Source organism: Daldinia loculata (assembly GCF_022478755.1).
Source record: "Daldinia loculata strain CBS 113971 unplaced genomic scaffold F4817scaffold_89, whole genome shotgun sequence".
Taxonomy (NCBI): domain Eukaryota; kingdom Fungi; phylum Ascomycota; class Sordariomycetes; order Xylariales; family Hypoxylaceae; genus Daldinia; species Daldinia loculata.
Genome location: NW_026054943.1, coordinates 43,515 through 64,291, shown reverse-complemented (window position 1 = coordinate 64,291; position 20,777 = coordinate 43,515). Strand labels below are relative to the sequence as shown.

The 20,777-nt window shown below is 47.2% G+C and overlaps 4 protein-coding genes across 4 annotated transcripts; 3 read left to right on the top strand and 1 right to left on the bottom strand.

Annotated features, from left to right (window-relative positions):
* Positions 1 to 1,397: 1,397 nt before the first annotated feature.
* Positions 1,398 to 6,479, top strand: F4817DRAFT_362269 (MED14-domain-containing protein; the record flags this gene model as incomplete). The annotated part of the gene is made up of 3 exons (XM_049306511.1): positions 1,398 to 3,313; positions 3,369 to 4,753; positions 5,863 to 6,479. 3 exons carry the CDS (start codon positions 1,398 to 1,400, stop codon positions 6,477 to 6,479), a joined length of 3,918 nt encoding a protein of 1,305 aa, XP_049154155.1.
* Positions 6,480 to 12,159: 5,680 nt separating this feature from the next.
* On the top strand, positions 12,160 to 14,201 carry F4817DRAFT_296281 (uncharacterized protein). Its single transcript, XM_049299744.1, has one exon. It carries the CDS (start codon positions 12,603 to 12,605, stop codon positions 14,058 to 14,060), a length of 1,458 nt encoding a protein of 485 aa, XP_049154154.1. The 5' UTR covers positions 12,160 to 12,602; the 3' UTR covers positions 14,061 to 14,201.
* A 770-nt stretch (positions 14,202 to 14,971) lies between these two features.
* On the bottom strand, positions 14,972 to 16,784 carry F4817DRAFT_296441 (calcium/calmodulin-dependent protein kinase 1). The gene is made up of 4 exons (XM_049299745.1): positions 16,402 to 16,784; positions 16,180 to 16,336; positions 15,732 to 16,117; positions 14,972 to 15,672 (listed from the first exon to the last, which is right to left on the bottom strand). Exons 1-4 carry the CDS (start codon positions 16,651 to 16,653, stop codon positions 15,280 to 15,282), a joined length of 1,188 nt encoding a protein of 395 aa, XP_049154153.1. The 5' UTR covers positions 16,654 to 16,784; the 3' UTR covers positions 14,972 to 15,279.
* A 2,616-nt stretch (positions 16,785 to 19,400) lies between these two features.
* On the top strand, positions 19,401 to 19,992 carry F4817DRAFT_320814 (ubiquitin conjugating enzyme; the record flags this gene model as incomplete). The annotated part of the gene is made up of 3 exons (XM_049301224.1): positions 19,401 to 19,445; positions 19,516 to 19,666; positions 19,724 to 19,992. 3 exons carry the CDS (start codon positions 19,401 to 19,403, stop codon positions 19,990 to 19,992), a joined length of 465 nt encoding a protein of 154 aa, XP_049154152.1.
* Positions 19,993 to 20,777: the final 785 nt, after the last annotated feature.

Sequence of the window (20,777 nt, the reverse complement as noted above, 5' to 3'; positions counted from 1 at the left end):
TTTATTAAGATAGAAGGCATAAAAGCCTAGGATATCCCCATAATACTATTTGTGTTTGTTTTATTGCTACTAATCAAAAGTCAATAATATTAGTTCTGCCTGCCATATCCTTTTCTTAATCAAGCTATAAGAGAGGTATGCAACCTTCTTTGCTGAATACCTCCCTTTATGAGTAAGCATATCCACGATGATAGTGTGGTACTACCTACCTCTTAATATTTCATATGTGTAGCTAGACAGGTATGCAGCGGGCATGTACAGTAGTAATAGGTAATGGTGTGAGAATGCTTCAACAGCAACTCCCGGTCACGGGATGATTCCTATAGGCCGCCCAAGAGCCACCTCCGCTACTCGGCTTAACTATTGCGGCCATGATTATGCGTAGCACAGCAGTAGGAAGCTAATGTATGGTAGTATAAAAGGCAAGCCTGACAAAGGTAGGTAGGGAGTCAAATAGGTAGGTAGGTACATGTAATACTGTCAAATGCAAGACACGACATGTCATGACATGATATGATATAGTCACATAGATGAGGAGAAAAGTCTTGGTTCCTGGACCTAGCTCCGGTGAATGTTTAAAGAATTCACCATCGCCCTGTATGTTTCTATTCAACCTTGCGGAGATCAAGAACCAAAATAGTACCTAATGTATGGGATTCTTGGGCATGATTGATGGACCTCAGGTCTCTTTTATCGCTATCGGTGAAAAATAATATGTGGCTGTCGCGCTGTGATAGGTTCTACTAAACGTGGCTAGTACTAAAATTGGGATTCTTACTGGAAAAGTTAGGTTGTATCTTTGTACCACAGCAGCGACCTTGTAGGCGTTGCATAGGTAAGTCCAAATCACGCCAAGACTCATTCAGGCAAGAACGCACTGGTCGCTGTTGTTCTGTCCGTCATCCGTACCCGCCTTTGCCTTGCCTCGCCTCGACGATTTCCTTTACGCATGAACTCATTCCACCTCTCGCCATTCTTTGTACCAACGAACATTTTGCTAAGCATCGCGTCTCCGCCATTCCCTTTACGCTACGTACAGTCCTCACCGTCGCTTTGCGCATATAGGCCAAACACGCACTACCGAATACCATTTATTTTTTAGAGGGACCAAAGAGGCATTATTAATTCTGTACCTCGTATCCCCTCGACTTTTTGAATTTTACGACGAGAACTCCCATGCGAACAGGACAAAGACACTAGAAAAACCAGACTACATCGAAAGGAGACCTCGCACCCCCCTCGCCGACGAAATATACACATGCCTCAGAGCATCAGAGCATCGATATCTCCCGCTTGTTTTCCGATCGATATCGCAGAGGCCCTGGTGAGCCCAACTTCAGTCTCGCGCCGCGCCGGCGGAAGGGGGTTCGAGGCATATGATGCCTGGTGTCGTCATGATGGAGAACGGCGTTCGGGCGTCGCTACCCACAAATCATGACAGAGACCACGGTCAATTTGTTAACGGCAACGGGAATCACGCACCTCAATCCGCTCCTGACCGACACAATGGCAATGGCGTTTCTACCGGGGCCGGGGCTGGGGCTGGTAGCAATAACGGAGCAATCTCCATGGCGAACAGGAAAGAACACGGCGACGCGGCGAATGTAGCGCAGCTACAGCGAACAGGCTCTAATCCGTCGCGTATGAACGACCTCCCAGATGAGATAAAGCACATTACAGATGGATTCATTCCCTTGAGTGTGCTGCTGTCGCGACTCGCGCAGAAAACCCACAACCAGCTAGCGGATGAGATCGTTGCTTTGGCTAAGATGCCGGCGCCGTCCTCTGCTGTTAACGGCAATTCCTCACACGGTCCCGCCATAACAGACGATACTTCACCCGAAAATCTCAGCAAGAAGACTAGAATTCTAAACTTCATCCAGGATAAACACGCCGAATGGGTAAAAGCGACAGTGATTGCGAGATGGAGCAGGAACGCCTCATCTGTCAGCAGTCTGATCGACTTGCATTCTTTTATCAGAATGGAGCAGAAGAGGTACTTTGATATTATGGCCATTATGGCAGATCATCGATGGTCCCTGGCCTTCGCGCGACTTCCAAACCCCGACCTGCGAACTGCTCTCCACGTACTTTCCACCGGAACCGCCCCCTGGATGCCGGACCTCAATTACATTGACCCTCCTCCTCTGACTCAAAAAGAGCAGCTGCAATGGATCGAAAACCTGAACACGCTACTTTCGATTCGACTGAATTTAGAGGACTATGATAATATTCCTTACCATTTTCGAGACTACACCATCGATTCTGGGCGCGTCACCTTCAAGGTTCCTGGTGAGTTCGAGGTAGACCTCACAATAGCCGACGAGGACTTCGAGAAGCAGTTCTGGTTCATCGACTTTCGGTTCGATTTCACCCCGGCACCCTCTGAGCTATCCGACTCGATGAGAATGCATTTGGAAGGCAAAGTCAATGAGATGCTAGAAAAAGAAGGCCTCAGGGGGTGTTATAAATTCCTCCACGAGCTGGTGCTAACTCACAAGATTACGGAATACCTGCGCCAAGCTTTCGAGCTGAATAGGGATCGTTGGGTGGATACCCTCAAGGTCGAGCGGCTTAACCGGGCTTTGGCTATTCAATATTGGGTGGGCCGCTACCCGCCGGAGGGCCCGAAGAGTTGGATTATCTTAGGTGTTAGTACCGGCAAGAAAGCAGATGCACCCGAGGATCCTAAATCGACGAGTCATCTTACCTTACGTTGGTTTAGGGATAGTAAGGAGGTGAAGGACGTAGAGGTTCCACTTGACGATGCGGTTATCTCAACGGAGGATCTTTTGAACCGTGTCATCGGAAGGCATATCGGACATATCCTTGGCTCAATATACTCCAAGTTAAAACCGAATGGACGATTTACCAAGCGGGAAGCCGGCCTTGCTCTAGACGTACAAAAGGACGACCCGGCACAATCGTCGCTCAGGGTGCAAATAGGTTACGACCACTATCTGACCGTTAGAGTCAGCCCCATCACCGGATTGTTCTCGATGAAGCCGCAGTCGAGCATGTCTTGGAAAGGAGAGCACAGGTTAAACTGGCTGTCGAAAGATCCTATCCAAGACGGGGCTGTCTGTGTAGAAGGTGTAAGATGTCACTACGTCGTCGACGAAATTATCCGACGCGGGAAGAGCACAGGCTGGTTCGTCTGCAAAGCGCCCGTGAGAACGGAGGCTGTTAAGGAAGCATTAAGGTCACGGGAAGTCGGCCAACTTGTGTGGCTCAGGCGGCGTGGTTGGACAGACCAGTGGTATTTGATGGTAAACATGAGCTTAAGCGGGGATATGTGGTGCTTGACGGAAGTGTAAGTTTTGAAGACCGTCCCTTTCTGAGCCTACGACTAATGAAATATTGCACAGCTATAATCTTCCTACAGGAGACCCGCGATTCTCATCATTTACCAAGTTACCGTTCAGCTCTTACATGCCAAACCTCAAAAACAAGTTCTTCTCCAACTTAACCATCTTTACTGCTGCTATAATATCTCATATAACGGACATGAGGACCCTCCATCAACGACGAGTCAAACACTCCACTTACGCTGGAATCAACTACGCACTCCCCCCGGGCTTGAAGGTTCCAGCCATCTTTCTAAGGCTTACGGATATATTGAGGCCACCCCAATCGAACGAGCCCGGTCGGCGAATTGCATCTTGGGCACATGACTACGTGCAGATTATGTTCAGAGGCGCAAGTGGCCCGTCTACTAAACCGCAGATTTCAGACCGTCATTTAATGGCTGTTGAGGGTACCGGGGGAAATGCATCGTTGCAAAAAGAGTCTTTGCATATATTCCTAGAAGCTCGGATTCAGGTTTCCAAACCTTCTAGGTTTGGCCTGCTTAAGGGACATGTTGAACGGGATGTGGCATATAGCAGACGGTTAGGGGTATTTGCGCTTCGTCTGGAGGAGAAAATTGGAGGCACAATGCTGGACACACTTGCTCAACGCCTACAGGCCATTGATAAGCTAGCCGACTGCATCGATGCGATACGCCAAAGCGACAGGGACATCCAGTGCGAGGAGATTACACTTACAAAGATCGTGGTTAATTATACAGACCGACTAAAATCGGAGGCCGGTACGGCAGCGCAGCTACATGGTCCCCGTTGGAAGGCGACGTTAGAGTTAGGTCCGAACGGAACTAGGCTATTGTTCGACAAGGGCAATCCCCAGCTACGCGCCTTGGATCTATTCCGACAACTTGTCAATTCGGACCTTCGTTGCGAGAAGTTACCATTTTTCTTATCAAGCACGTTGCCAATCCATCGTGCTTTAGACTCAGTCGAGGATGCTTGGGCTGGTCTCGAGACGAATAATCAAGGTCGCGTCGAAGTGTTCGTAGCGCACCTGGATTGGTTCGATATACGCTACTATCTTCCACCGAGTAGGAATTCACACGTCACGCGCCGTTTGACGTTACAGATCCGACTCCAAAAACGTCGTGATAGCGTTGAATGGGTAATGTCCCGCGAGGAAGCCGGCGCGGTAAAGAAACCCGATGACGAGTTTAAGCAGGCACTCGAAAAGGTCTGGAATGCAGATAATAAGGTGTGGCATTCTTTGCTTGACGCGGCTGCGTGCAAGACGGACCACCGCGTGGGAGATATGATTAGAGCCGTAGACGAAAGCGTTAGGCGGCTCTTGACGCGCTCACCAACGCTTTTAAAACAGAACCATCCCAAAGGCCAGGTACCGGCTAAGAACCCAACCCAGGCTATGTATCATAAGGCGATGGCAGCCGGTAGGGTTCGAATGCAGACGGACCAAGTCGTGGTATTGGATGACTAGGCGGCGGAAGAGGAAACAAATTAGTGATGGCGTAGGGAGCAAGCAGGTATACGACCAAAAAGTTTTAGAGAGACTGCGATGTGAATCGGGGATGCCGGCCATACTTGAGATACCCTTAGGAAACAGAGGCATGAGGCGACAGGAGAGTTGCCTCCATCGCCCGAAAGTCACAAATGAAATTATTAGTAATGATTATATTCTCCGGACGCTTTTTCTTCTGAGCGGTGATGCGATGACTTTGACGAGTGTATGCGTTGTGGATGCTCAGAAGTAACTAAGGTAAAGATTGTATTTGTCTATCCGAATTTGGTTAACGAAGACGGGGAGGACAACCGAAACTACTAATAAAATCTTCCTATAACTACTAGGAACATGTAAGGTTGACGGCATCTACTCTCCTTTCGGGTTGAAACCAGAACCGATTGAATAGCGGTTTCGCGGCGACGGACCGTGCTATTTAAGGCCCTGTAGTTTTAGTATAAGTTATACCTAATCCAGGCGCTACAAATGTAACCTTGGGAGCATGACAGCCATATGATAGCCCCCTTTAGCCGTTTATGGTTCATGTCAGGGTATCCGTATCCGTGTTTCTATTAGCTAAAGCTGAGTACGAGGTAGGTAAGATAGATATATGTAGGTAAATATCGTAGACTGCCGATATTTACGTTCGAAATAATTAACAATTCGACTTGAAGATATTATATCACATCGAAACTTTGCAGGCTCAGCTTGAATAATGTCGTGTAAGTTCTATGTTATACATACGGGCCTAACCTCTGATTTGCCCTTCTCATTCCCGTTCCTGTTCTGTTCCTGTTCTGTTCCTGTTCTGTTCTGTTCCCGTTCATGTTCCTGTTCCTGTTCCCCCGCAGCGCAGCCACCCGCGAGATATCGCTATCGCATCTTCAGCTGCATTAGTGCTATTATACACAATATACCCTCATTATCTACATCACACTCGTAAATCACTATAGACATGCACACACGTATATACATATTAGCTACTTAGATAGCTATGTAGCTATTGTAGAATAACCAAACGACTAACCCTCCGGACTTAAGTCTTCACAGGAACGACCAAGCTCGTTAACACCTCGCCGATCCCCTCCGAGGGCCACGCCCGCATCACTAAAGCCGCCGCCGTCGAGCTCCTACACGACCACGTCTTCTATCTCAAGTGCGAGCCGCACTACGTCTCGCACCGGGATCTACCCCCCACCTCCACCAGCACCGACGCCGCCGCCGCCAAATCAGCATACCAGCTGCCGCGGGACCTGGAGCCGTTGGGCGAGCCCGCCGTCAAGCTATACGAGGTCGTGGACCATGTGCCAAACCCGGCGTGGAGCTCGAGCGTCGTGAGCAACGAGGAGTTTGTGGACTTCAAGGATGGCTTGTGGGTGAGGATTCGCAGCCCGTTGTCGGTGGTTATGGAGACTAGGTGGACGATACGGGAGAGGAAGGGCACGGGGGATAATGGGGAGGGAGAGGGAGAAGGAGAAGGAGAAGGAGAAGGAGAAGGAGAAGAAGGGGGGCTGGAGCTGGTGGAGGATGTTACGATTAGTTGCTCTAAGCTGCTGCTAGGCATTGTGAAAGGCCAGGTTGATAATAATTGGAGGGAGATACATAGGAAGATTGCTGCGAGGTTGGTTGAGGATGCGAAGAAAGCGGAGGGGGAGTGAAGGAATGAGGTAGATGATAGTAGATAGACGATGAGGAGAGGATGTGCATCTGTTTAAAGGCGTATATAGAATAGTTTTATATAGGATATGATGCAGGCCTGCAGCTAGTAACTACCTCATAACATTAACCTGAACTGATCCGTATGCAACAGGGTCAAGGTAAAGAGTAAGTTGTGTATATCCTTAATCACCCACATAGGTATCTAGCAAAACAAACAAAAGCAAACAACAGAGCGGAAACGGAACAAAAACTAAATGAAAAATAGCAAAAAATTGAAAAAATAAAGTTGCCAGCTGCAGGGTTCGAACCTGCGCATCTCTCGATAATGGTGTTCAAGATCTTGAAGACTTAAAACCACCGCCTTAGACCACTATTACGGATTTGTTAGTGCGTGATTTTTTTTCTTTGTTTTGGGAAAGTTCTGGTAAAAACATACCTCGGCCAAACTGGCTTGATTGCAGTAATTGCTTTACGTTCTTATCATGCCTTAAGTCTACGCATTTGCAGTCAGCCAATCAACGCTCCCCCTTTATCAGGTACTTGGGTACATCCGTAGGTTAGATTTATCCCCCTTTTCGATGAGGTGCTGAATTACCAGACTGCGCATCAACGCCGGTTGATGATAGCTACTTATATATGCATCTTGTCTAGGTTTACGTACTCATTTTAATGTAATCATTAATTTAGAATTTACTATTCGTGCGTACGAATAGGACCACAGCTTAGAATGCCAGGCTCGATGCAGACATCACGCAAAATACCATGCCAAACTATGTATCATTGCGTGCATTTCCGCTGCCCGACCAAAAGTAACTAAGATGGTATATGATAACTCAAATAACGTAGCCGTGGATCTCGGGGGTCTTGAATGCTACGTCATATAACCAAGCCCGGAATGAAGATAGCCCAGGCAATACTCGAGAGCTTAAGTTTGGCATTCGCACAATAGCCAGGGACGTAGAGATGCTACTGTGCTTACTCGGGGCTGTGTTTCTTAGTAGTCATGAGGCAAGTTGAGGATTGATGTGTATAAATCCGTACTCTAGGAGATTTGAGTATAATTTGGAATCCTCGTGACTTGACACAAGTTCTTAGTTACGGTCGATCCCTATCAGTAATCTAGTTCGACACTATACGCTGGGTTGGAAGATGTATTTCTAGTCCTGGATAACGGCGTGCTGGTAACTTGACTAATAGCGAGAGAATATAACCGACTTCAATGTTCTCGGAGCCTTGACATGAGCTATTATCCCTCAGGATACGATTTGATAAAATGTTAACGGCTTGTACTTTCTAGGGTCCTTATACGAACTCGATGTATTTACGCGTTACATGTCGTCCTTTGTGTATTCGGTTACTAGCCAAGGTAGTTGTTATTAATAACTTTAGCCTTTTGCTCTGGTAATAAGTTGCTAGAAATATGTATTGCGAATCATGATTCATAGTTCCTACCTTATTCGTATCTACTTGGGAAGTTGCTAAGAGAAGTAAAACAAGCTGAAAATCCCGAGTAGAATGTTTCGTATAGCGACATGGCTGTGAGGTCAAGCAGTGTTCTTCAAAATGAGTGCTCTTAGGAATATCCCGCAGTTTTCTACTCGCGTTACGCCTTAACGCTACTTTCCTATTTAAAATATAGCGAGACACATAGCTACGTGCTATAAGTTAAGCGCCACTAGACTGCTAAGCTTCAGTAAGGTATTTTGCGAGTACTAGATAGGGGTAGTCCTCTTTGGAAGTATGGTTAGGGAGTCCTTCTAGCTCCATTGTATATATCGAAGGCAGTGAAAAGTTACTAGAAAAAGGGTCTGGAGCGGAACTAGTTAGTTGTAACGCAACATTCTGACCTCGAAAACTGCTAATGAAGGTCATGCCCTGGCGCCAACTCCCCTCGCCGCTGAAATCCGCACCTACAGCTGCGGAAGCAGAAGCGGCCGCGAGCTCCGACTAAGTTCGTCAGTATCGAACGACTCGTCGCTGTCGAGACGGTTACGACGACGAGTTCGCAGGTAATTCCTAGCAAGATCCAGGGGTCATAGCCGGGTTTTGCAGAGGCAGAGGGACATCAGACGAACACTCGCAGCATGTCTATCTCGCAGATCTATGTAGCATATGCACGTCAAGTTTCAACATGACCTACCTATCTCAATTGCTTAGGTAGACCAAGGAAATCCATGTAGGGCTGTGCAGGTATGGGTACGGCGACGGAAGGAAGCCGGTACATATCAGGGTTTCTGCCTGCCGGGGAAGATCAAGGTGGGCTTGCATATGCGAGACGCCGACCACTAGCAGCATGGCGATAGGTTTGAGATCAACTAACTAACTACGAAGTCAAACTAAGGTTACTTATTAGGTCGCCTCAAAGAATCACGAGACCTATGATATCTTGCTTGTCGTTATTCCGAGCTAGGAAGACATTACTACGCAAGGATTGACGAGGTATACCATTGGGATTACCCCACCGAAAAAGAAAGAGTCGCGGTTAATCTTTGTGAGGTCCTTCGTAGGGTTCAAATAGCACGAACTGGATGTTTAAGAAAGGCTACGGCACATGACTTGGCGAGACTGCGGCAACGGTTGAAACGGTAGTGCCGGTGTTGCTCTCATCCGAGATAGGTTAAACGGTGCTTTAGGTATCGACTTCGGGTATCAACTTCGGGTATCAACTTCAGGTATCAACATCCGGCTCGGTCGATTTAGTAAGAGATATTCAAAAGTCCAGAACTACGGAAAATTAAGCACGTAAATAGAAAACCCCTTCGCAACTATGTTTCGAATCCTCCACGCTATGATTTACAAAGCCTCTCTCCGTCAAAGCGGCCAGGTACTACCAGCGGTCTAATATCCGTTTCCGAGTGGTTCGCGTGTAAATATTGCATATAAATATTCCGACGCTCCACTCGCCATGGCAGAACGGGGAATAGCTCTGGCTTAAAGCGGTCTTGCGCCGGTATTATGAAAATCAAGAGACGGACCGGACGCTAGGGCTATGAGCGAACATATCGGGCAGCAGTATGTAGGTAATCTTACGGATTACATGAAAACGAGATCCATATTCTACGAGAATAATATCGTTTGCTATCTGTGCCGTATGGCTGTTTGTGCAATGGGAACAGATCGTCGTTTACCTTTGGCCAACTCATTTTCGTCTTGTAATGTACTAACGGAATGGCAGAGTTTACAAGTGACATAACGGGTAAAAGAACGCGAGCATTCTGCTTGTCGATCTTTCTGCAAAGGGCTCTGCCGTGAAGTTAAATTCTTGGCATAGGTATCTCATCAAGTTGCTCTAGAGGAGCGTTCAGAATGTAACCGCAACAAGAGCAAACGCGCAGCAATGTCCGCCATGGTGTTGATTGCGACGAACAAGGTAGAATAAGGCTTAGGCTAGGATATTGCCGTGATAGGAGTGGGAATCATAGGACGTGCGCGATCTGTACCTACTCCAGATGAGGCCATCACGATGTCGCCAAGAATAAGATATTCCACCCCGCATAACGTTTTGAGAAAGATTCGCTGAGAACCCCTCATCGCTATTGCGTAGGTACATTAAGTCTCATGAAGCTTACTTACATAGTAAGCCATGTCAACAGTGCAGGAGACGACGCAGATGTTGAATATTTAAACCATTAGGGGGTTGTTCCGTTGGCCTGGCGAACAGACCACGCGAGAAATTCCCCTGCCGTTTGTGGATGCCGGACCCTGCAGGCGCGCAGCGGCAGATAGCCATTACGACGTAATTAATAATATATGCACTACAAGTTGCATCGCAGCAACAAGCGTTGTTTATCGTTGTTTATCGACGAAATGTTCCTGCAGCAGCGTATCACTGTAACACGAGTTTGGACATGCGGATTTTCTTATCGGCTTGTGAACCTTGGATCATATAGGGGTCAGTGTGCATGCAGCTCGATATGCCACCATGTTACGCTCTTATTGACTTTGCTCGTCTGTTGTCCGTGCACTGCTGCTACCTATAAGGCAAGTGTAGAAGAGGTAGTGTAGAAGTCAAAGTAGTACCTATGAATTTAAGGATACGCTGGCGCATATATCGTAAAGTAGAAGAATGATGGTAGGTATCAGCTCGTAATTAGAAATAGAAAATAGGAGAAATGTTTTTTTGTAGATAACATTTGCGTACCTGTATGAGGCATAGTGCATTAGGCTATCTCCGTTTTTTATAAGTATCTGAGAGAGGTATCATCTTAAAATTTGCTGTACGGAATAGCGTTACCGTTTATGGTGTACATAAGGAGTACGCGACAGGGATGTGAAGAAGGGGCACTTTCTCTAGCTTCGTTCCCTGGGATTTTCTGCCTGTCTGCAAGGGAAGATGGGCATTATGAACCTTGAACCACGCATCTCGGCCAGTTAAACAAGGATGTTAAACAAGGATGGAACGGACTCGAAAGTAACGCTAATGCCACGCTAATGCCACCGGCTGTCATTATGTACTGCCTATGGCTATGGCTGCCACCTGTCACCTGCCGCCATGCGGCCCGCCACTTCTTGCCTGAGGTCAACTTGGCCCTGCCTTTTTTGACACTTTCCACCCGCCACGAATTCATAGATGATAGAATTCGATCCCTTTTCTACGCCATGTCATTTTCTTCTACCGCTCGGATCTTGACTCTTTCCGGTTCGTCATCAGTTCCATCCGTATCAGTCTAGCCCGCAAAGAGAAATGGCTTCTAGCTTAGTGCGTTATGTACGACACATTGCAGCAAACAGTAAGAGTAAAAGTAAGAGTGGTGGAAGAAGAAATCAAGTCGACGGAAACGGAATGGCTTGAATGTTGACTTCATCCTGAACTTGGTTGTCCTAGGTTGTCATACATTTGCTTGCTAGGTCTTGTAGGTCTTGCAGGTCTTGCAGGTCTTGCTGGGTATTACGTTGTAGTAGCATCGTGCTCCAGCCTCTAGCCCTCTAGACTTTGGCATCTCATAATCCCTGACCTTTCGAGGGTTCTCTTATTCCATGCCGGTGTCGATCACTTTCCTCACACGAACCCACACCCAATCCAAGGCTAGCCTACAGTCCTGCGGGCGGATGCTTTGACCTCATCAAAGTAAATTTACACACGATACCCCAGACTTAAACGGGGACAGGGCACCAATATCCAACTCGTGGGTACTCGGAAATTGTAAGATTAAAATATACATAGAGATGCTACCCGGATATCTCCTTTGTATATCTCGTCTGTCCTTTTGCTTGAGACACTGTTCAAAAAAATACATTCTTTTTTTTGCTTCTGACAGTTCTGACAGTATCTGCGTCAATAGGGACAACCCCCCTGTTCCACATCTGCAGCAACTTTGCTTCTCTTTTTCGAGTTTATTGTTAGATATACTTTCGTACAGTACGTAAACCTGGCCTCGTTGGCTTTCGTTTGTGTCGTCATCTTAAACTCTCGGACTTTGCTTTCTCAATCGATTCCACAAACTTGAGAAGTGAAGGGTGCTTGTGTCAGATCCCCAGCCTGCGCTTATCGACTTTGTATTTTCCAGCCGCCTCAGAACGGCACGAAGGGGTCCAAAAACGGGTCAATTTTTATCGGCATTGGAGGACATCGGATTCCATTATTGGATTAGGGGTTGATTAAAAAAGCGGAAATATCCTGACTGAATAGTTTCCGGGGATACGTCTCTTGTGACTCGGTTAACTTGAGCGTTGTCGTCGATCCGGGTTTGCTCGGAGTCGCCACAGGGACGGTTGACGCGTCAGGGACCTCGGGAGTTGCTTGGAAAATAACTTAAGACCACTCCGGTATTTTCGAATTACAGCTGTCATCTTAGTCCGGAGCCTCGACCATCGTCTGTCATACCCGAATATCCACCATCAAATACATATCGGTCTCACAGATTTCCAGCTTGCTCGATATACAGACCCACGCGCTTCGCCACTATTGTGTGATTCTCCGATGAAAACCTAGTCGTGCTGCCTCAATTCTCGGCAGCCTGCATTGTCGATCGACTTCACTCTCAGCTGCTGTCTCACTCTTGTCACTCTTGGTTCAACATCGGATAACGGGACGAGTATATTCACGTGGGCCCTCGCCGAATCCAAGACGCCATCATTATCACACCACGATTGCAACCACGTTTGCTTCAGCAACAGGAATCATGAGTGGTCTAATACCGTTGCTACTACCAACTTCCGCGGCGTATAAATCAACCATTGGCTCTACTACAGAGATAAACCGAAGAGCTTCACTGGCTCCGTCTTCATTTCCATCTCCACCATCATCTCCACCATCATCCCTAATTCATCGCCGGCAACAGTCTTTACCATCCATTAGGACAGCAAGACGAGGTTCTCTTATTCAATCACCCACCTTATCCATTATTCCATCCACCCCATCGGAGTGGAAGAATGCTATAGATGAGGTCAAGCGAAAGTATCTTAACCACAAGTACCGAGCATGCTCAGCAAGATGCTGCGAGATTATAGATAACCTCAAAGACACATCCGATGTGGAGCCTCTTTACTTAATTTACTTACACTTCTATGCCGCCTCCTCTTTCGAGCTTTGCGCCAGGCCACTATCGTACTCATCCACTTACCGCACCAGGTTACTTAGCGATGCCGAGATCCACTATGGTAAGGCCGAGGCGTTGATCCAGAACGCGGAGGAAAACATAACTCGAAAGACAAGATCTACGTCGTCATGCTCCACTGCTTCTAGCCTACACTCCCCAGAATTGTCGCCTAGTGTACGATCATCAGTCTCAAGCACGACATTTTCATCACCTAGGTCATCGGTATGTTCAACAGGAGACGAGGCCGTGATAAAGCCAAGTCCGAAATCAGGGGTCAAGGCTAAGAAGAAGGTCTCTTTTTCCGGACTAACCGATCTTATCGAGTTCCAACCTGAACCATATATTCGCCCAGACAGCCCTACCTTGGGATGGGAGGATGACATCTTTCCTCACCACTCGGATAGCTCTCTTCCCCTATTCTCAGCAAACAAGTTGAAGTCGGCACCTTTGTCGAAATCCGAGCCTAAAGAACCAGAACCGCCTTTCGAACCACAACCTACAATACCAGAGCGCTCCGTACCTCGTGATTCCCAGTCTGTAGAGGAGTTAAGCATCGCAGACGACAAATTCGATCTCGACGCATTCTTGCAGACACGTTCAATGAATAGGATGTGTGCACAGCTTTCGGCCTTGCGTTCGCAAATCTCCTGGCATCGCGACGGAGTTCAGGCTTTGCTCGCTGGACCTAATGATACATCGGAGGTACCTGCGCCAGCACTACCAGAAGATGTTTCCCCTATACCTTCGTCGCCCCTTGGTGGGATGCGACTACCTCGTGCGAATACTCTGCCCGTTGAGGCTGGATCAGATTCGCTACCATGGACAACCTCTGGTCAACGAGACCGCTTCACCGACTCACCCGGCCCAGACAGTCCCAGAGCGATCATCCGACCGGCATCTGCAGCCTCAACTATTCGCTGTACCGACGAAGCTCTAAAGCAACGCATAGAGCGCCTGCGCGCCAACGGCTGGCAGAGGAAGCGATTCGATAGCAGACGATACGAAGCCCTGCGAGAACAGGCCCTTGGTGAACTTGCATAGGATGCTCTTCGCACCAAGCACCTTATCCGACAGCGCAAATCTTGGCTTAAAAACCGAATAGTCATTGCCAGCTTCACATGTGCTTGACCATAGCCACTTAGCTCAGACACCGAACTCTTTACCCACCCGTGTATTAGAAAGGGGGAAAGATTATGCTTGATTCGATTCTTGCTTTGTATATTGCACACCATTAGTACATTTATTTCGTTTGTTTCAAGGAAGGGGGGGCGGAAGGGAAGGCAAAGGAGTGACACGGAAATAGGAGTCAGGAGTCAAAACTGCATGCGACGAAAAACCGACGGGGAAGCATGTTGTTTTTTCATTCACCTGGTAATCATTATACCCGGCTATGAGGCCACCCAAAGCAAACCAACGGGACGGGCACAATCTGCCAAGATGAGGAGGACGAGAGGCGGAAGTGAATATGCCTGTGAGGAGAAGCTGTCCTTGCGGAGACATGATGAATTTGGCACGAGGAAATGTATTTGTACGTGTATGTCTGTTGTCGTTGTTACGGGATTACGATTCCCGTCATGTTCCTCTCTCTGTTCCCGCTGGACCGAACGAGAAGGGAGAAGGGAGAGGGGAGAAATATACATTTAATGATTTACGTTATTACACGTATACGTACATACCGACTTAATTATCAAATAATCCTGCCAAACGCTCCGTTCTTATAGCCGTGAAGTAAAGAATCAATCAACTAAAGCGTGCGTAAAGATACGAACTATACCATGCCACAGCTAAACTCAAGAACTAAGATGGGGGCAGAACTGATCTCGCCACTTTCAATTACCTATTCTGACCTAGGTTACTCTACTCACTAGGTAGTATCCCCTATGATATCGAAGAAAATAATCAACACACGTCCGTGGCGCATTAATAAACCGTCAGCAACCGCAAGAGGAACTAGACGAAACGAAGAGGAACGGAATATTTGATAAAAGCCAAGCTCAACAAGCACTGACCGAACGCGAAACGGATATCAGGAGGAAAGAGGAATAGAAAAGAACACGAGGAATTTCTGCTTCCCCGAACGAATAGCCAACCACTTCTTCCGTCTTGTCAGCCCTGCTATGCATTGTAATGTCTCAGTTATGACAAACGATTTTCATCATGCCGTCCTTGATATCTTTCCATTCCCATTGCCCTTCCAAGTATGAAAGGGGGTATCTATTATATCGCTAAGATGCGTCTAGCACAATTTTGGTTTATTTGCTCAACCCTGGAAACTCTTCCGCTTCGCCTCCTTTTCTACTTCTTCCGTGACCTTTAGGGTCTGCTCCTGCTCCTTCATCTCGCGGACTTTAGCCAGAACCACCTCGCGGAAGATGGCACCCTTCATTGCGCGTGTGAGCTTGCCCTTGCCGGTCTCCTGCTTCGGTGACGTGGGCTTGTCTGATCCTTGGCTGGCTGGAGCTGCTGAATCCTCGGCAAAGTCGGGGTGCTCTGGGTCGTCTTCTTGAATCTTGAGCGCCTCGATACGGTTTGTCAGTTTGACGAGTTCGATGCCACGACGGAGTCTTGCCTTGGCCATGTAGGCCTTGATCTCGGGAAGTAAGTTGTGGTCTGAGGCGTTTTCGCCGCTGAGCCAGGGGTGCTTAAGTGCTTGCTACAGAGATTATTAATACGGGGGCGTAGAAACTGGGGTGGAAGATGAGCGCGACATACCTTGCTGGACCACCTGTCTTCCGGATTCGGTTGCAAGAGGCGCATAATAAAGTCCTTCGCATCGTCACTCACATCTCTCCAGTAGCGCTCATGGAAGACCACTTTCCCATTACTGCATTCGTCGATCAAATCCTGCAGGTTTTCGGAGCGGAAGGGAGAGTAACCACAGAGAAGAGTGTAAGTAATGACACCCAACGACCACATGTCCACAGGCTTGCCATGACCTTTCTTCAACATGACCTCCGGTGCTGCGTAACCGAAAGACCCCGCCATTGTAGTTAAGACCTCATCCTTGGTATCAAGCATCTTTGCAATTCCGAAATCTGCCAAGACCAAGTCGGAGTCGGGGTCTTTGCTGAGGTAGAGGAGATTCTCGGGCTTAAGATCTAGTGGCATACAGTTAGATAACTATTATATAGCTACTGGCGGTGCTGTTTTTGCTACATACCTCGGTGTACTACGTTCCTGTCGTGGAGGTAGCTGACGGCGTCGAGGACCTGCCTGATGGTCTGCGAAGCGTCCTTCTCTGTGAACTTGCCCTGTTCGCAGATGCGATCGAAAAGTTCACCGCCGGTGGCGAGTTCGGTGACAATGTACCATTTATCCTATACGTAACAGGGTCAATTGAAGTCTGCTCGAGAGCACTTATACTTGGATTAGTAGGACATACCCTTGACTCAAACCAATCCACGAAGCGAACAATGTGAGGGTGTTTGAGACGCTGGAGCATATCTAGCTCGTCCCAGACCATTTGCTCGTTCCCCTTGACATTTTTCTTGAGGATGATCTTAATAGCGACCTTGCCATTGGGGCCATCTGCTTCGCGCACGATACCGTATGTGCCCGCACCAAGGGTTCGACCAAATCTGTACTTCGCTTTTCTTTCGTAACTTTCTGGCTGGCCTCGAAGGCTGCTAAACATCGCGTTAACTATAGGGGTGTTGTGGTTAGTAAAGAGTGGTGGTTAGATTGGCATTATACACTCAACGCTTCGACGAAGGGATCGAGACCAGCAACGAGCGAATCGACGAGGACATAGCCGAGACAACCTTGTTGTTTTTCCCTGAAATAGAGAGGGGAGACACATTGGATTAGGCATTGGGGGCTGAGATGACAAGTGAGGATTGTAGAGAGAACTCACAACTCATTGCGACGTGGGGTAAACTGAACAGGGAGAATCGATGAATGGTGAGGGGCTTCCTAGGTTGGTCGTATGCTATTTTGGCCGATAGGTTCGTGGAGTCGAAAGGAAAAAGGAACGATCCCCTCTCAAAGAAGGGGAAGGAGAAGGAGAAGGAGAATAGGAAGTTAAGTAGAAAGGATCGAAGTTACAGAGAACGAAAGCACAGGCCGTTAAAAAGACAACGAGGCTTCAGCTGCTCTAGATAACGTTTTCTGTAATGTATGCAGGTCAGAGATATGTATGTTAGGTACAATACATGTACGGTAAAGAGGTAGGTATTGGGCTTGAAAAGTGAATGAATGAATGAATTGCAAGCCGCAGGTGGATTGTCAGATAGGTAACAGGGTACCTACCGAATGGTGCTAGTTCGGGTACGGGTACGTGGATTTGATGTAAAATACCATATAATACGCGTATACGTAACTTGTACTCGTACTTGTTGTAAATTATAATAAGGTAGTTAATAAATGTTGTACTATGGGGTAAATCTGTAAGTGGTAGAACTTAAGAAGTGGCCCCCCTCTGATGGTTCCGCCTGATGGACCCCTCCTCTTAATTATTTTAGGGTACCTAGGAACAGCTGAATTTTGATCGACTCTTATAAAACTGGATCGAGGGGCTTTCCGCTTTCCGCTTTCCGTCATACAGTTGCCGATGTTTGCCGTATTAATTTGATAATCACTGGTACTGAATAATCACTTGACGTGGAAGATGAGGTAGTTTGTGTAATTTGTGGACATAAAAAGAGTTGAGAGACGGGGAGAAATATATCTATCTGTATCAGCTGTACGAAGTAGCTAGATGTTAGGTCCACAAAGGTATGACCCTACAATCCCATGTGTTCAGGTGTTTTGCAGGTAACACCCTAGCTGGGTAGGCTGAGTTTGGAGGTAACCCTTTTGTGTTTAGTCGCCTCTCTGTGATATGATTATGATATATTCGGAAAAAGCCTTGCCGGGTACCTTGCCCAACTAGGTGGGGTTGTGAATACCGCGTATTGCATTGCGCCTATCGAGAGGCAGCTTGTGCATCCCAGCATCGTCGCCAGTATTGCTGATGATATTAGTTATTAAGTAACCCTCAATAGCGTATGTGTTAGGGCGGCTCAGCCGCAATATTGGGGCAGTCCCAGCCCAATAACTCCAATAACTCATCATCCACGAATTGAGTTCAGTGGATGGCTCGAGTGTGTGTAATTAGATGACCTGGTTCACGCCCATCTTCGGAATCCGGAATGCCGGCCACGACTAGCTCGCGCCAGCATATGTACTCGAGCAGCAAGCCATCCTTGGGTTGCCTCATTAGAAGATATATATGGCTGTGGCTGAGTATGATAATCCTTCTGGAGTACCTAAGTTCAAGATTTCCATAACTCAGTTCCAATGCCAATGCCAATGCCACACTCTATCTATGATGTGGCTTCGAAAGAAAAAGGATAAAAAGAATCCTTTGCCTGCATGTGTATTTATTTGGATAACCACGTATGTCAGTTACAAGCACCTTTGAGAATAATGGGCTTACACGAGTAATTAGTGCGGTGCGGACTACCTAACAACAGCCGTATCACATGCAAGAAACCTATATAAAACATTAGGTAGGTAATATTAACTTGAAGCGGCGCACCCCCAAGGTAAAGAGTAGCAGGTATGTATATGACTAAGGTGTTCCAATATATCAGGCTTTATAAGATTATGGGATTGATCATGTTAACTTGTTTGACTTAAGTACTTAAGTAATATTTTATTATTTGTAGCGAATTTGGACAATTTGCCCTTCTGCGGCCCACCTGCTTTCTTATGGCAGTTGTACAATACATACATGTATGTGACGTTCAATGTTAACTGTACCTACCTCCTGCCTTATACGCTAACGGAAGGAGTCATCTGCGAGGCGCTTATTATCGATAACCAGGATCCATAGGTTAGGTACTCGGCTAGGTACTCGTGTAGGTAGGTCGGTATAAATACTAACGTCACCTGGCAGTCAGGCCGAATACTACGCGCCTACTTCAGGTAGCTTTGTTGAAACTTGACTTTGCGGGGCAATTCTATTTTCAAGCTTTAGGGGGACCTTCACTTGCTGCTTCCTGCAATAAAATCATACAGTACATTTGAACATATCGGTTATTTTCCTCCCTAGACCTGCCGTCTTTGGTCTCGGAGGAGCTTAGGTTGGACAGACAATGTGCACCTCAATTTGACTTTAGCTACTCCAACCCGCAAGGTACCTTGACCTAAGCTTGAGCTCTCCAAACCGCCTTGTGCGCCGTCTAACTTGTCCAGAAGAATTTCCTGTACTGTTGCCTCATTCCTTAACCGCGCCCGATTACTTAATGTTCTTTCGGGTTGCTTCGAAGTCCGCTTAAGTTTGGCAAACAACTCAAATCGCGGGGGTTAACCTAGTTAGCAGTACAGTCGAGCAACGCCACTCAACGTCGAACATCAACCTACTTGCGCCTCTTTGCGTGCCTGTTCCCCCGCGTCAAAATGGCCAACTTGGGTCCTAGGAGATTGACAAAGGAGCTAGCTAAGGTATTATCGATTCTTATAAGAAAAAATTGTTCTCGCAATATGACGTTGCTAATAAGATTCTGGCCTTCAGATCTCAAATAGCTTGCCTCCCGGTATTGCTTTAGTCTCTGCAGATAACCTTGAAGAGTGGTTTCTTGACATCCAGGTTCTGGACCAGAATCCAATCTATGCAGGCCAGACGTACCGTCTAAAGTTCAAGTTCAGCACCTCGTATCCCATTGGTAGGCGCTCCCGCTATCCATTTCGCTGGAGACGGAGAACTAATGCGAATGCGATAGAACCCCCCGAAGTGACTTTCGTGAAGCTAGAAAACCGCCCGATACCCATGCACCCTCACATCTACTCAAATGGAATCATATGCCTCGACTTACTCGGGTCGCAAGGATGGAGCCCCGTCCAGAACGTGGAGAGCGTATGCATGAGCATCCAGAGCATGTTGACAGGAAACACCAAGAGCGAACGTCCACCCGGCGACGAAGAATTCGTACGCGGAAACCGCTTGCGACCTAGAGACATAGATTTCTATTATCACGATAACACCGTATAAAAGCATCGTGTCTATCTTCTATCTTCTATATTCCCTGGTCGGGTTACCAGTGGCGGTTTCACAACTTGGCGGTTCTCTGAGACTCGAAATACCTTGTTTCACTTGCATAACTGTTGCCTGGACTAGATTTGCGAAGCGTACTTTGTTGGACACTTAAAGGTATACGAGATTCATCCAGTCAGGCTGAATCCTCTTATGATATTAGCAGCATGAAGCTGATAGGCATTGCGTGGATAGGCGGCATGCGATCGTCCATATGAGACATCTACATAGGAGCAAAGGTCCCTTTGCAAATGGCATTTTACGACTACAATCATGATCATACGTTCCGAGTAATTGTACCTTGGCTTTGCGACACGATTATTACTTGAGCAAAATCGTGACGCCGAGGTCAATGTATAACATTTCGATAACATTCCTAGCTAGATGTCGCTTCCTCGTAGAATTCAAACAATACGGTCTTTTTCAGCCAAATTAATATCTTACGACCATGCGGCTATTCGCAGGGAAATGATAGATACGACAATAAGACGGTTCCTATCAGTGATGGCTCAAGTATGGCATTTATTTAACTTGCAGGATGCATGTACATACCTATTTTATAGAGCGGAGCTGTGACGTCGTGTCCCTCCTGCTTGTACAATCGGATCTCTATCTAGCCGTGGGGCTAACTTAAATTGGAATAAGCGATAAGCTCGTCAAACCCACCTAACCTTACCCAAGTTAACCCAAAGTTCCCCAAGCTTGAAGCTACCCCCCCAGTTCAATTTGTAATTCCTCCAGAA